Source organism: Hevea brasiliensis, chromosome 4, assembly GCF_030052815.1.
Source record: "Hevea brasiliensis isolate MT/VB/25A 57/8 chromosome 4, ASM3005281v1, whole genome shotgun sequence".
In the NCBI taxonomy this organism is placed as follows: domain Eukaryota; kingdom Viridiplantae; phylum Streptophyta; class Magnoliopsida; order Malpighiales; family Euphorbiaceae; genus Hevea; species Hevea brasiliensis.
Genome location: NC_079496.1, coordinates 12252455 through 12268471, shown reverse-complemented (window position 1 = coordinate 12268471; position 16017 = coordinate 12252455). Strand labels below are relative to the sequence as shown.

General features: G+C 32.9%; 1 protein-coding gene across 1 annotated transcript; it reads right to left on the bottom strand.

Annotated features, from left to right (window-relative positions):
• Positions 1 to 1003: 1003 nt before the first annotated feature.
• On the bottom strand, positions 1004 to 2090 carry LOC131179215 (heterodimeric geranylgeranyl pyrophosphate synthase small subunit, chloroplastic-like). The gene has a single exon (XM_058145351.1). The coding sequence runs from the start codon at positions 1979 to 1981 to the stop codon at positions 1061 to 1063; it is 921 nt and encodes a 306-aa protein (XP_058001334.1). The 5' UTR covers positions 1982 to 2090; the 3' UTR covers positions 1004 to 1060.
• Positions 2091 to 16017: the final 13927 nt, after the last annotated feature.

The following is a 16017-nucleotide window of genomic DNA, read 5'->3' as shown; positions in this document are numbered from 1 at the left end:
TTATTGATGTAAAGAATAAAATTAATTTGAAAATAAAACTAACTAATTAAAAAAATTCTAAGCACTTTTTTTTGTTTCATTTAAATTTTAGTTAATTTTATTAAAATTATAAAATTAGTGTTAGTTTTATTTTATTTATCTAAATTAGTTTAGTTTTATTCTATTTACTTAAATTAGTAAAAATGAAATGTAATTATAATAATTTCATTAAAGTTTTTAATATAAATTATTTTTTAATTTATTATATTAAACAATAATTTGAGAATATAAAATTATTTATTTTTATTCTTATTGAAAATGAAATAAATAAAATTTGTCTATATATGAAAATAATTTTTAAATTTAATTAAAGTTATATTTTTATCAATATAAATAATTTAAAAATGCTATAAATTTATGATTAATTATGCGATTTATCTATTTGAATTCGATTAAAAATTTAAATTTTTAATTCTAATATGTAGTTAACGTTAAATTTTTATCCAATTATATATATTAATTTTATTAAAATAAGTTAAATAATTTTTAATAAATTAATAATACTTATGGAATTATAATTATAAAATTACTATATTACGAATTATAACATAATTTTTTAATATAAGTAGGATTATTATTAATATAATATTAAAATTTTAATTTATATTAATTATTATAATATTAAAAAAATAAAATTAATAAGTATTTAATGATAAATATTTTATCGCTAAAAGTTATTAGAAGCGATATAAAATATTATATAATTAACATTTAAAGGATTTAACGATAAATTTTTCGTCGTGAAAAGATTAGTGACGATAATATTTAGAAGACACTAATTATTAAAATTATATGAATATTAAAATTAAGAATTTTAAATTTTTATAAATATTAAAATTAATTTCAATAATATATATATAATTATAATTAATTTTAAAAATAAATGACAATTTGGACAAAATAATATCCCCTCCGTGTGTTTACATATAAAATAAATATATATAGCAAGAGTAAAATCATTAAATACATTTAAAATAAATATTATTTTATTTTTATAAAAATAATATTTATCTTGTAAAACTCATAAATTACAAAACCTGGTCTCAACAAGGATAGAAATTGTTTTAACCTTTGCTTGGTTGAAATCTTTCAATTCTTTAAGAGCCAAATCTCTTAGCTTATTCACCTCTTTCACTGACCACTCCTTCCTTTCATCAACCTTGCTCAATATTCCTTGTACCATTCCTACATACAAGCCATACCTTCTCAATTTTTCTATCTCGCCTTCTCTTCCACCTCCTAATATTGCGCCACACGCACCCGCACACGCGTGTAAGGTACCTTCTTTTTTTCTACATACATTTTGAAGCCATCCCACGTGGAATATTTCCTCCCCCTCCGATTCCTCGTATTGTGATTCATTATATTGCCCTTCGATCACTCCTTGTGAACCCATGGCACGTGAGATCTCAATGATAGCACGCAAAACCCGATTCGAATTATTTTCGGCAGGGTCGTCGTCCCGTGCCAGTAACTCAAACCCGAATGGTATTATTCCATCTGCTATGAGAAGCTCGATGTTAGGGCCATATAAAGTGGGCCTGGTTCTGGGCGTCGGCCTGGGCCTGTCTGTCAAAGGCAGGTTCTCATGAGTGGAAGCAGAAGCATGCACGAGACGTAAAGCGGATGCTGCAGCCATGGCTTGGTTCCGGTGGCCACCAACGAGTTCACAAGCGGCGATACACAAGGCGGGTGCGGAAGTTTGTGGGGCGGATAAGATGAGATGGCGCATGGGCTCAAAGACCGCGAGCGGTTGCCTTATGGGAATGGCTTGCTTGAGATGTGTGTCAAGGTCAGCATTTACAGAGCTCCAATAAGACTGGTCAGTGGACATGGCAACTACCATGGGTCTATGAGAGAATAATGGGTGTTTAGGATTGGAACTGGAGACAGCACGAGCTATGAGATTTCCATGTATGGTAGAAGAGAGAGCTCCGGCCATGGGTGGTGTTGTACAGGAGGAGAAGGAGGAGAAAAACGTGGCTGTTGTTGAGATTGGGAAGGTATATCTTGGGGAAGAAAAATGAAAAATTGGAGGACAATAATTGTGATATGTCCTTACATGTTATGGAATATAAAACTTTTTTTTTTTTTTGTTTAAATTTTAAAATATCAAGTTTGCCACTTTCAATTCAATAGGATCCACAGATCCAATGGTCGTGATTCGAAGATTAGTATGTATGATGCTGATGTGAAGTATACTAACGATCCACCACTTATATTGAATAGAGAATAATGGAATTTTGATTTGGCATTGAGATCATTTTGGCAGCCACGAGGCATTGAATTTAATTCTTAATCAAAGTGAAATTAGCCTAAAATTAATGTAAAAGATTATTTATTTATAATATACGGACTAAAATTTAAATTTTTTTTAATAATTCGGAATTTCAAAAGAAATTGCAATTAAATATAAAGTGTTTGTTAATTTGATAGTTAAAATTATATTATTTTATAAAATAATAAAAAAGACAAGATTTTTATAAATATTTGTATAAAATAATATTTCTACATATGCAATTTAATTTTATTGTAGTTTTATTTTTAAAATAAATTTAGCAAATATGGAAATTCTACATAAATGAATATATATATATATATATATATGTAAATTATCATTTTATAGTTAAAATTTATATTTTATTTTAAATTAATGAGATATATTTTCCTTAACGAAAAAGTGGGCCAAGGCTAAGGAGTTCTGGGCCAAAATTTGAAGACAAAGGCACGTGTTCCTAGTCATAGGATTGCGTTGGCAAAGCAAAGTCTGGACTTTTATCTAATTTCCACATTACATCAATCTTAATCAAATTAATCTGGTTAATTATAATTCAAATATAGTCACAATCAGGACCTTCTGGCACTCCTCTCAATTTAAAAAACGTGGCTCGTTCTAAGATGAAACGCATTGCCCAATTGTAAATATCTGTCCTTTTTATAAATTATTTAAAATATTTTTCAATAATTAATGTACTACACAGAAATTTTCCACAAATTTAAACTTTGATTAATTGGAGAATGGCACTTTCGTCGTTATGGATTGGACTGATAAGTTGAGGAGCGAACGTCTTGTTCATAAGTCTGGTTCATTTGATGTAGCAAATTTAAATAAGAATTTCTTATGATTTGTCGCCATATATGAAATTATAGTCGTTAAATTTAGATTAAATTAATTAATTAAATAAATAAATTAATGAATTAATTTTTAAATTAATCTTAATTTATAATTAAATCATATAAAAAAGTGATCGAATAACTTAATTAACTCAATAATTAAATCAATATATTAATGTAATTCGATTAATTTGACTAATCTAATTATTTAATATAATCTCTTTTTTTTTATTTTTGATATATAAAATTAAATTCAAAACTTCATAAAAATTTTTAAAATCAAAATTAATTGAATTAACTTCATAGTTATGTATTTTTTATTTCAATATATTTACTTTTTAATATATACTTCATATTTTATAAATATTAAAAAAGAAAATTATATATTATATTACTTGAATATATTTATATAAAATAAAAAAATTATTGAATATAATTTAATAAATATCAAAATTTTATTTTAAATAATTAAAATTTAATTAATTATATTTATTTATATTAACACATATTATATTTAATTAATTTTAATTAAATTATATATTTAATTAATTTTTAATTATTTATTTATTAAATCATTAATTTACTGATTCAACTATTTATCCATTCACTTGATTACTTTACCGGATTAACTTTCAGGCTGAATTTAATAATACTGTATGAAATGATTTGATGTGGGTTTGATTTGGCGTGGATCATGTGGTTAACATTTTCTTTTCTTTCGTTTTGCAGCTGGGCAAATCACAGAGTCTTCTACGTATTAGCTACGACACTTTCATGGTTGGCGGTGGGTTTCTATCTTCGTTTCACGAGAGATTCCTTTCTTGTCAAAGCAGTAGCTAAAGCACGTTTCTACAACCCACAAGTTTCTTGGATCTTAGATATTTTCTTCGTACAGGTTGGTTTATTTAGTTGAAAATTGTTTTTTATAAATATTTTTTTTTCCATTTTCTAACGTTTTAAACATTTAAAAAAAATGAGTAAATGGTAATTATGCTATCCCATAAAACATGACTTATTTATATGTTTAATTATTTTTTTACAATTTTTTTATTTTTTATATAATTAATTTTAAATGAAGCTTGATTGATATTAAATTTATGCCGAAGAATGACGTCCAACTTAGATATTAGCCTCACTCCATATAGTGCTTGTTTGATGTTATGGCTGAAGAGTTAAAATTTCTTAACAACAACTCTAATAGAAAGGCTCGTAGAATAAAAGCTTTCAATTGGGTCACTCCATGCCAATGTTTTCTCAAGCTCCAGTTGCAGGTGGTGTTGGCACATTGACCTATAAGTTTAAATTTTAAAGATCATTTTCCAGCATAAAGTAAAGAAAGGTAACTAATCACGTTGGCATAATGGCCCCAGAAGAAACTTACATGATCATTACATAGTAGAAGGGAAAACAATTTCCTTACAACCAAAAAATTGCAGGCCTAACCCTTTTTTTTTTATAAAGGTTATTTTATTAAAAAATATCTTAAAAAACTTAGCATGAATGCTTTCGATTAAATCACGGTCAATAGACCTCCCAGATGCGCTCAAATGCAGCCCAACCCTTTATTTGCATAACAATACAACTATGATGATTAGAACTTTAAAAATTGGAATTGAAAATGAAAATACATGTACATGTGAAACCCATTATTTGAGTCATGTTGTTTGCACGTGCTGCATGTGTAAAGCCATGCTTTATCACTGTTGCTGTGTGGGATTTTTGGGACAATGGTTATGATCCAATCATGGAGGATTGGGGTTTTATATGTAGGATTTGTTCAGGAGTGTTAAGTCTTTACTTAGTTGAATTTAATTATTTATTTGCCAGAAGCCAAGTGCCAAAACAAGGCAAGTGGTACAACAAAGATTACATGTGGAATTACCTAATGAGTAATAATTTTTTCTTATCCAAAAGCTTAATCATCTCTGATTATTGCTTTTTTTTTTTTTAATGTAGGCCTTTGAAGTAATGATTTTGGAAAGAATTTTTGTTCTAGATCTAACAACTCGAGGATTAGAGACTTTTATCAATTATTTTGCTTATTCTTTGGGGAAAGTTAAAAAAAAAAATTATAATTTTACATTTTAACACAAGAGGAATAATAGTTTAATTTTTGTTAATTTGATAATAATTATCATTAAATAACGTTGACGCAATAAATATATGGTACTGACATGACGATATATGATAGACATGATGTTTATGTAACGTCAATATGACGCTTATGTGGCGAATATGTAGTATTGACGTGTCATCTATGTATTGCCATGTCAGCGCTATTTAATAATAATTAATAGTTTGGACCATATTTGTTAATGAAGAAAAATACAAAGTATTAAATTGATAAAAATTAAACTAGTATCTCTCATATGTCAAAGGGTTAAATTATAAGATTTTTTTTATTTTTCCCTATTTTTTATTTTTTAATTATATAATTTTATTTTTTTAATTTAATTCATAAATTATATAAAATTTATTAATTTCAATTATATTCAGTGAATTTATAAATATAAATATGATAAGAAATAAAAAAAGTATATATTCTTTTATTATGTAATTATCAATTATTATCAATTTATTAAATAAAAAAATTACTTATTTTGCACATATGTGTGTGTTTTGTAAGTAAATGATATCATTGATTATTTTCAATTTGTAAATGATTGCATTTATTACATAAAATTGATCTTGCATATATTATGCTCTCTTAAAAGTAAATGATAGCATCTCTTAAAAATTGAATAACATACTATCATTAGTGGCCTTTAGAAATTGAGAGAGGTAATTTCTTTCTTACTAAATGTTTATAGTTATTAATTTGGATATATGTCCCATGTTTATTAATTGATAAAAATATATGATACGATGAAAAAAATAAAAATTCAATATATATCATTAATAGCAAATGTAAAAGAATTTTTTTTAGTTAATATATAAATAAATTATATAATATTTTCATTATGTAAAAAATAATGTATCGAATATTTATATAAAAGCAATTAAGAAACATTATCATAATAAACATTTCCTTTAAAAAAATATCAGATTGAATGATAATATTGAAAATTATATTTCAAAAAAAAGTGTTGTCTCAACTTAAACTAAAATATTCGATTGTAATTATTTTTTTATAGGTTAAATGTTATATATAATCCATTGGGTAATGGGTCAATCCATGAGTTTGTCAACTTTCTTAATCATTCTCCCAGAGCCAGAATGTACATCATAATTAGTTGCTTGGTGTTTGATCCATTGATAATTTTTAGAATTATAATCCAAAATCCTAATAAGATGTGAAGAGATTTTTTCCTAATTTGAGTAGGGTAAATATTTCTCAATAGAATAGAGGAATATTTCATATATAAAGTATAACTCTTATTTTAATGTTATTCTTAAATTGAGTAGGACTCCTAATCAAATTAGGATTGAGTAAATTAACATTATAAATAGGTGAATGGTGGAAAGGGTTATTTAGCTTTCAGCTCATGGAGTGAGACTGTTGTCCATTATAGAGAGGGGTCTTATCAATTACTAAAGATTTGGCTCTGCTCATTGATAAGGGGCACTTGCCCATTGTAGTGGAGAGAGGCTTCGACCTAAGGTGGAGTAAGGATATAGAATTCAAGACGAATGGATTATTGTCCATTGATAAGAGGGCTCTTACCCATATAATTGAAGACACCTTGTTGTGTAGTGTTGTAATAGTAAACATATTGGGTTATGTCTAGAGGAGACTGAGGGGGACTAATTAATATATTTACTATGAGCAGTTTGATGTTATATGGGTTTTCTTAGGTGTAATTGGGTTGATGGGTAGTATAGCTATGAGCTTATAATGATAATTGATTTATTGTTGATAATGGAAGATGGCATGCCCGTGGATGTAGCCCTATGTTGAGAGGGTGAACTATGTAGATATTAGTGTTTTGTGTGTTTACTTTATTTATTTGCATTTTACACGCTTTCGCAGTGCACAACAAATTGATATCAGAGCATGGGAATGATATTGGTGAGTTTGGTTAAATGTGGAGCTGTGATGACATATAAAAGTCGCACATGCAATAATAGTGATGATGGAGAGTTGAAATTGAAGTGGAACTCTTGATGCAAAATTAAGAAAATTGATTACGTGAAAATTTTTGAAAGAAAGAAGCAAGTTACACCCAAGATGAAGATTGCAGAGATTGATGATTTGAAAAGTTCAAGCTCAAGCATAGAGATGTGATGATTGAAGGCACCCAATAATTTGAGGTATGCAATAGTTAATGGATTTTGAGTCAAGGTGGAGATTATTAGAATTATGACTCAAAATTCTAGTAAGATTTGAAGAGACCTTTTCCTAATTTGAGTATGAGAAATATTCCTCAATAGGATAGAAGAATATTTCCTATTGTCGACACCATATTTTGGCCGATCTTCGAAATCAATAAACTCTGAAACTGATCCCCAGCACTGAGTCTCCCTTTGCCAACCAATCACATTTCCGATCCCTCCTCAAAAGGAATCGAATCAATACTAAGTCCCCATATCATTTAAAGCCTCACCGATCTCTCAAACCAGTTGTCAAGTCCCCTGATCAGTCAATTATATTTCCGATCTCTCTTGTCAAACGAGATTGAACCAACATTAGGCCTTCGTGCCACCAGTCTTATTGCCGATCTCCCTTTTAAAAGTTTGAGAATAATCAAGTTAAGGTTCCAATTCGGTTTAATGATGATTCCGATCTTAAGTGTTCAAATCAAATTTTTAATTTTAATCAAGTCCCGTTTAGCGTTTGTTCTCAGCCGATCTCATGCTTATAGTGTTTTCCGACCCCTTACACTTAGATTAATAATCACTTTTAGTTGTTGTGATATGTTCAGACAATCAAGTGCTTATGCAATTCAGATACTTTCCGATCCCATCCATTCATTAAACAAAAAGGGAATTTCATTTCATTTCAAATTAAAATTTATACAAGTCATTTGGCTGGAGGATCACCCCCAGCCTATTCTACATTTTGTTCGCTTCCTCTCTGACCTTCAGCCTCCTCCTCACTATCCTCACCTTCATCCTGGGGAGCCAGATCCACTATCCAAGAGAAGTCCTCCTCGGGATATCGCTTCCTGAGCTCGGCCAAGAGATCCCTATGAGCGTTCACATAAGCATCGGCCTCCCTCGTCACTGCCTCTTCTTCTTTTGCTTTAAGCTCCTCAGTGAGGCGAGCGACTTCAGCAGCTCGGTGCGCCTGAACATCTTCAAGAACATGAGCCTGCTCGGCCAGCTTATCCTGGTAAAATTTCATCCGCCCCTCAATTTCAGATATGTAGTTTTGGGCGGACGAAAGTTGAGATTGGAGGGAAGCAGCTTCCTGACCCACCTTCTCGACATTCTGCCTCAAGCGGTGAGCCTTCTCCCGGATAATATGTTAGTTCACCAGACTCTCCACGCTCAGGCTCATAGTTTACGTCAGGATATCGTCGAGGTTGTTCGGGGTTAGCCTATCTCGATCCTCCCAAAGGCAGATGGAGGACCCCAAGACCTTAGCAAAACCCGGGTTCTCTCGAACCGTGCGGTTCTTCTCCAGGGAGTGGATCAAGATTTGGGCGCCACGGGAAAGGGTCCTCACAGGTGGTTGGGAAGGACCCCCTTCCGCACTCGAAGCAACTGGAGGGGGTGGTGGCGGCTCTTCTTGACGAGGAGGAGATCGAACCACTTCTATGTCGGGGATCGGCTGTCCCAAGGGTTGAGACGAACCTCCTTGCATTTCCCCAGGATCATGCCTGGGTGTCTGAAGCAGCTCGGCCCGCTTCATCTTCCGCACTTTCCGGGAGACCTCTCTTTTCTGCTTCCGGCTCTCTTTAAAAGCCTCACCGCTTGCCATACCTGCACAGAGAAAAAGGTCAGTGAGATTACTAAGGTCCAAAGATCAGAGATATAGAAAGTACTGAAGCCGAGGTCAGAGAGCTAAAGCCCGCGTTCTTGGCCAGTGACCAACTGCATAGTCCAATGATGCAGTTCGGCTGTTACTGCATCTAAACAAGAGAATTTTTGTCTGGCCTCCTGATATTTCAGTTTCATTACCATTAGGCCCTCTTCCCTATTCAGGGTGATGCGCTTCGGAAGTAAGGGGCTCTGGTGTAGCCAGTTGCGTGGGAAACCCTCAAAGCCGTTCAGAATTTTTCTCTTTAGAATAAAGAAGCGATTCTTTCAATTCTTCAGGGAGGAGGGCAGATCAGTAAAGAGCCCACAATGTGGCTTCGCCTGAAAGAACTAGTACTCGTCTTCCTTTCGATGAGTTAGCCTATGTAGCTCGGCGAATACCTTCGCCGTTGGACTGAGTCCTTTGGCTCGGCAAAGACCTCTGAAGGCCACTAGGATCCGCCATGAGTTCGGGTGAACTTGGGCTATGCACACTTGGTGAAATTTTAAAACTTCCTTGAAGAAGTCGTCAAGAGGGAACCGCAGCCCGGCTTTTAGTTGCTCTTCATATACCATGATCATATCATTCTCTTCAAATAAGTGATCGACTCGAAGATCGCTGTGACACTTAATGAGTTCGTATGAATCAGGCTGAATGTTATACTCATGGCTGAACGACTGCAGGTCAGTTTCTTAAAGGATTGATGGCAGCTCGTCCATGGGAAGGTTTTCTCTCCCTGAAGAATGTGTTTGCCTCGAGGATGCTGCTTGACCGCGGGCTGGAATGGAGGTCCTAGGGGGATCAGATCGCCCGCTTGTTCCAACTACCTCTACCTCATCTGACGACCACGAGACCTGAATGGAAAGGGGGCTTGCCGCTCTCTGACCCTCGGCGCCACTCATTTTCAAAGAAAAGAGGAAATTCAAATTAAAAGAAAGATCAAAACCCTTACCGAAGCGTGATCGGTGTCGGAAGAACTTGAAAAAACGAGAGGATTTTGGAATCGCTCGTGAAAGGCTGAAAATGACATAAGGAAACAACTGGCGGACTCATCCCCTATTTATACTAGTCTGAGCATTTAATGCTCACGGTGTCCCAAGCGGCGCATCGGTTAGCGGGATTCGCCAGCTTTTTCTGACACGTCTCACGAATATTCCAGAAATTCCATAATAAGGAGAGATCGGCTAGTTAGAGATCGGTGAATTAAGGCGAATGTTTGGAAGTGCGGATCGGTCAAGGGCTGTTCAGTTAGGAACCGGATCGGATAAACACATTAGAGATCAGAAAATAATCAATGCAATAATAATAAAAATGATAGTTGTCAAAATAAAACTTTATTTCCGAAAGGTCAGATTACATCATTTGGGCGATCTCTAGAGCTTGGATTACATTAAAAGTCGGATTACATCATTTGGGCAATCTCTAGAGATCGGATTACATTAAAGGTCTGATTACATCATAGGGGCGATCTTAAGAGATCAGTGGAACATCCTATCTAATAAAGGCCTATGTCAAAGCCAAGTCTCGTGGCTGAATCAAAAGATTTGTCCGGTCATAGACAGCGGATAGACGTACAGCTCAGATGGGGTGATTATGACTCTCATGAGGATGGAGAGTCATCTCCTTTGTCATCGACCAGAACCGAGCTGTAGTTGGGACGCCCAATGTGGTGAGGAGCCAAATGAACTTCAAAGTCATCGATGTTAAGGGGAATATTAGCAGTCTTCTCGCTCGAAACCAGTTTGCCGATTATATCGGTCGAACGATTCGAGATTGACACGATCGAAGTCCTCGATCCAGGTCGGCAAATTAGTTCGATTCTCTCACTGTCATCAAATGAAGTTATCATAATTCTCCGATCACCGGGATTGTAAATTTTCAGTCGAGGAATAAAGAGGACAATCGGAAAAAGATCAAAAACAACTATCATGGCCGGGATTATTGCCGGAGCAGTTAGAACAGGAAATGTGGGATGGAAAGAAGGGAAAATCAAATGCAGAGGGGTTTCCTGTTGAAGGTATATATATAAGGAAAATTTGAGCATTTATTGCGAGCAGAAAACGAAGCAGATGCCTCGGAAATCGAAGGAATAAATGCTTTGACTGAACCGGAGCGGATAAAGGAAAAGACCAGAGTAGGAGAGGTCGGAAGAGGGGAGCCCAGCATGAGAGATCGGAAAAGGATCATGTTAGAAAGATCAGAAGGGTGGAGAGGTCAGAAAACAAAGAGAATAAGACAACTGCCGCTAACTGTCGTCATAATCAGAGCCGAGGTAGTTAAAGCATCGCAGACGAAATCCCCACCGCACGCCTCAGAATTGCCCACATTACTGACAGGTGCCAGAGTATGTCATGACAGTGCTGTACATCCTAATCTCCACCGTTGATCTTACTTGTAAGGACAAGTCCGGAGCCCTTGGATCAAAGAAGAAGACGACAAGACCGGCGCCTTTTATTCCCAGCCCTTGGATCGCCCTGAACAAGAAAATTTGGAATCATCAGATTAGAAGGGAAAAAAAATAAAATTTCTGAAAAGGATCTCAGCCGTTCATTATGATTCTCTTTAATTCCTAAGCGTCAGATCATGTCCTTCAAAATCCAAACCTTCCATCTCCCTCAAAATAAATCCTGACCTTTCATGAGGAGCACCCGGTCCCTATAAATACTTGCATGAAAACTGTTCAAGGAGGATGAAAAAAAGGGTGGTAATTATAGTGGAAAGGCTCTGAAAATTGATTCAGTCTCACTACTCTGCTATTTTTAAGCTAGAAAGACCTTAGAAACCAGTTTTCTAAAGTATTTTCTTTGAAGAAATATTGGACACTGGAATTCCTGATTTTCAGTTTGTTTATTGTTCTGTGATACCCTTTCTTAAGTTTCAGTTCTGTTTTCATCACCTTTATATTCACTTTTATTTTATGAGTTCAATCTTATTCATTATCATTCCGGTTCGATTATATGCTAACTAGCATTCGTCATTACAAGGCAAGCATTAGTCCCCAGACTGTTAGCCCGAAACTCTGCAATATTCGTGACTCCATAGTTGGTTCAATAGGTTCAACTTCCTACAGGTGAGTGTTTGAACCATTGCCTTATCCAATGTTCGTCTTTATTTTCTTTTTATTTATGCACGTGATTTTCGTTAAAGTTTGTCTTGTGTCAGAAGGCCCCACGTAGGTGTTTATTCTCATGAGTTTATCTTTTGATGTAACAGTTCGTGTCATTTATTTATTCTTGGTCTTTTATTATCTCTTAATGTAGGTGTTCTATTTACGGGTAGCGTACAGGTAGTTTGATAAAACGTTGGTAACAGTGTCTTAACATAAGAGTTTTTTTTTAAAATAAACGTTCGGATAATAAATCAGAGAGTTATGAAGTCGAACCACTAGACTAGCTCGAGAATATGACTGGGTAAAAGTGGGGGAGGTCGGAGTAAAATTGAGTTTCGGGATAGCAAATGAAATAGAGCAAATATTGCCAGCCGAAAGGTATTGGTAAGGCGATCACATAGGAGGTCGGTAAAAGTCAGTATGATGTCCCCTATCTTGTCATGAGGTACCAATGAGTTAAAAAAAGCCTCATTCGGGTCCCTGGCATCGTCAGATGCCAGAACCCTTAGTCTTAGGCTCTTATGATGTGTAGCTGTAATCAAATTTTAAAAGGTCAGAAAAATCCTTATCCGACTCCCATTCAAGTAAAAGAGATCGGAGGAGAGTTCTTATCCGATTCTCAACCAAAATTTTAACAAATATTTAAAAGAGATCGGAGGAGAGTTCTTATCCGATTCTCAATCCAAAATTTTAATAAATATTTAAAAGATATCGGAAGAGAGTTCTTATCCGATTCTCAATCCAAAATTTTAATAAATATTTAAAAGAGATCGGAGGAGAGTTCTTATCCGATTTTCAATCCAAAATAAATTCTAATAAATATCTAAAAGAGATCGGAGGAGAGTTCTTATCCGATCTTCAATTGAAATTTTAATCTAAAAGGGATTGGAGGAGAGTTCTTATCCGATTCTCAAATCGAATTCTAACAAATATGCAAAATAACCCCGTAAACAAAACTGATACGCAACAGTAACTCACTAAGGGTCGTCTCATTTATTTATATATCTGGGTAATCCGAATTGGTGAAAAATCAAATATTCTCTTTTACCAAGAGGATTAACATCTTCGTTCGAACCTCCTAACTATTGATTTTAATTTATAAAGAGCTTAAAATTAAATCTGCTTACCCTCATTGAAGGACGAGGTGGGGTGCCTAACACCTCCCCACCCGTTTACGGACCCCGAACCTAGAATCTCTGTTTTTGAAGTGGTTTCATTTTAATTTATTTTCACAAATGGTTTTCTTTAATTTCTCTCAAAATTAAAGTGGCGACTCCTCACTCTTTCCCACTTCGGTGAGTGTTCGTCCAGGCGATCACAAAACACCTTGCGACACCTATATAAACTAAAACTCTTATTTTAGTATTATTCCTAAATTGAGTAGGATTCCTAATTAGATTATGATTGAGGGAATTAATACTACAAATAGGTGAATGGTGGAAAGAGTTATTTGACTTTCAGATCATGAAGTGAGACTATTGCTCATTGTAGAGAGGGGCCTTATCAATTATTGAGGATTTGGCTCTGCCCATTGATAAGGGGCACTTGCCCATTGATAAGGGGCACTTGCCCATTGTGGTGGAGAGATGTTTCGACCTAAAGTGGAGTAAGCACATATAATTAAAGAGGAAGTGATTTTTGTCCATTGGTAAAAGGGCTCTTGCCCATATAGTTGAAGGCACCCTTATAGTGTAATGTTGTAATAGTAAATATATTGGGTTATATCTAGAGGAGACTGAGAGAGACTAACTAATATATTTACTATGAGCAGTGTAAAGTTATATGGGTTTCGTTGGGTGTAATTGGGTTGATGGGTAGTATAGCTATGAGCTTACAATGATAATTGATTTATTGTTGATAGTGGAAGATGGCATGCCCGTGGATGTAGCCATATATTGAGAGGGTGAACCACGTAAATATTAGTATTTTGTGTGTTTACTTTATTTCTTTGTAGTTTATACGCTTTCGTAGTGCACAACAAATTGATATAAGAACATGAGAATGATATTAGTGAGTTTGGTTAAAGGTGGAGCTGTGATGACATATAAAAGTCGCACATGTAATAATGGTGATGATTGAGAGTTGAAATTGAAGTGGAACTCTTGATGCAAAATTAAGAAAATTGATTACGTGAAAATTTTTGAAAGAAAGAAGTAAGTTATACTCAAGATGAAGATTGCAGAGATTGATGATTTGAATAGTTCAAGCTCAAGCATAGAGATGTGATGATTGAAGGCACCCAATAATTTAAAGTATACAATGGTTAATGAATTTTGAGTCAAGGTGGAGATTATTAGAATTATGACTCAAAATTCTAGTAAGATTTGAAGAGACCTTTTCCTAATTTGAGTAGGATAAATATTCCTCAATAGAATAGAGGAATATTTTATGTATAAAGTATAACTCTTATTTTAGTGTTATTTTTAAATTGAGTAGGACTCCTATTCAGATTATGATTGAGCAAATTAATATTATAAATAGATGAATGGTGGAAAGGGTTATTTAGCTTTCAGCTCATGGAGTGAGACTGTTGTCTATTATAGAGAGGGGTCTTATCAATTGCTGAGGATTTGACTCTGCTCATTGATAAGGGGCACTTGCCCATTGTAGTGGAGAGAGGCTTTGACCTAAGGTAGAGTAAGGACATAGAATTTAAGAGGAAGTGATTTTTGTTCATTGGTAAGAGGGCTCTTGTCCATATAGTTGAAGGCACCCTTATAGTGTAGTGTTGTAATAGTAAATATATTGGGTTATGTTTAGAAGAGACTGATAGAGACTAACTAATATATTTACTATGAGCAGTTTAAAGTTATATGGATTCTCTTGGATGCAATTAGGTTGATGGGTAGTATAACTATGAGCTTGTAATGATAATTTATTTATTGTTGATAGTGGAAGATGCATGCCTGCGGATGTTACCCTATGTTAAGAGGGTGAAATAAGTAAATATTGGTGTTTTGTGTGTTTGCTTTATCTCTTTACAGTTTACACGCTTCCGTAGTGCACAACAATAATAAATGTTGATACTAATAAAATCTAAATTTTATTTAAATTAAATAATATATATATATAAATTGATATATAAATTGATGAGTTGTTTTTAGAAAAATAAAAATTTTCATTAAAAGAAAAAATAATAAAAATCAATAATATAAAAGGTTCAATACATATCAATGATATAAAACTTTATGATAATATTAAATTTTATATTAGATAAATTCAACATAAATTTTAGAAATAAATAATATGAATGATTATTCTAATTTTAAAATGCATAAAACAATAACAATATGTAATCACGTGTCAAAGGAAAAGGGTAAATAACTTGAGAACATTAGAGAAAGAATACAATGAAGTAAAGGAGAAAAATTTATATAGAAAATAAGGTAATTATTATATGTGATCACTCAGTTTAATGAGTATTTTTATAGAAATTATTAAAATTTAATTTTTTTTTATAAAAATCATTAAATTTTATTTTATTTTTATAAAATTTACTATAACTGAAAATTAAAGATTTTTCAAATTAATCTGTTGATTTATCAATTATTTTATAAATAAAATTATCTAATTAGTGGTTATCTATGGAGAATAAATAGAGAAAATAGAGAGGTTTGATGACAAGAAAATAGAGGGATGTATTTTATGTTTTTTTTTTAAGAAATTAATAAAAAAATATAATTTTATTTATAAAATAGTTGATAAGTTAATAGGTTAATTTGAAAAATTTTAATTTTCAATAACAGTGACTTTTATGAAATACAATTAAAGTTTGATAAGTTTTATAAAAGAAATTAAATTTTAATAATTTTTATAAAAATACTCATAAATTAAGGGATTATGTGTGATATTT

Bases quoted from the DNA above. Each gene is read 5' to 3' on its own strand.
- LOC131179215 (XM_058145351.1), bottom strand. From the start codon at position 1,981: ATGGCCGGAGCTCTCTCTTCTACCATACATGGAAATCTCATAGCTCGT.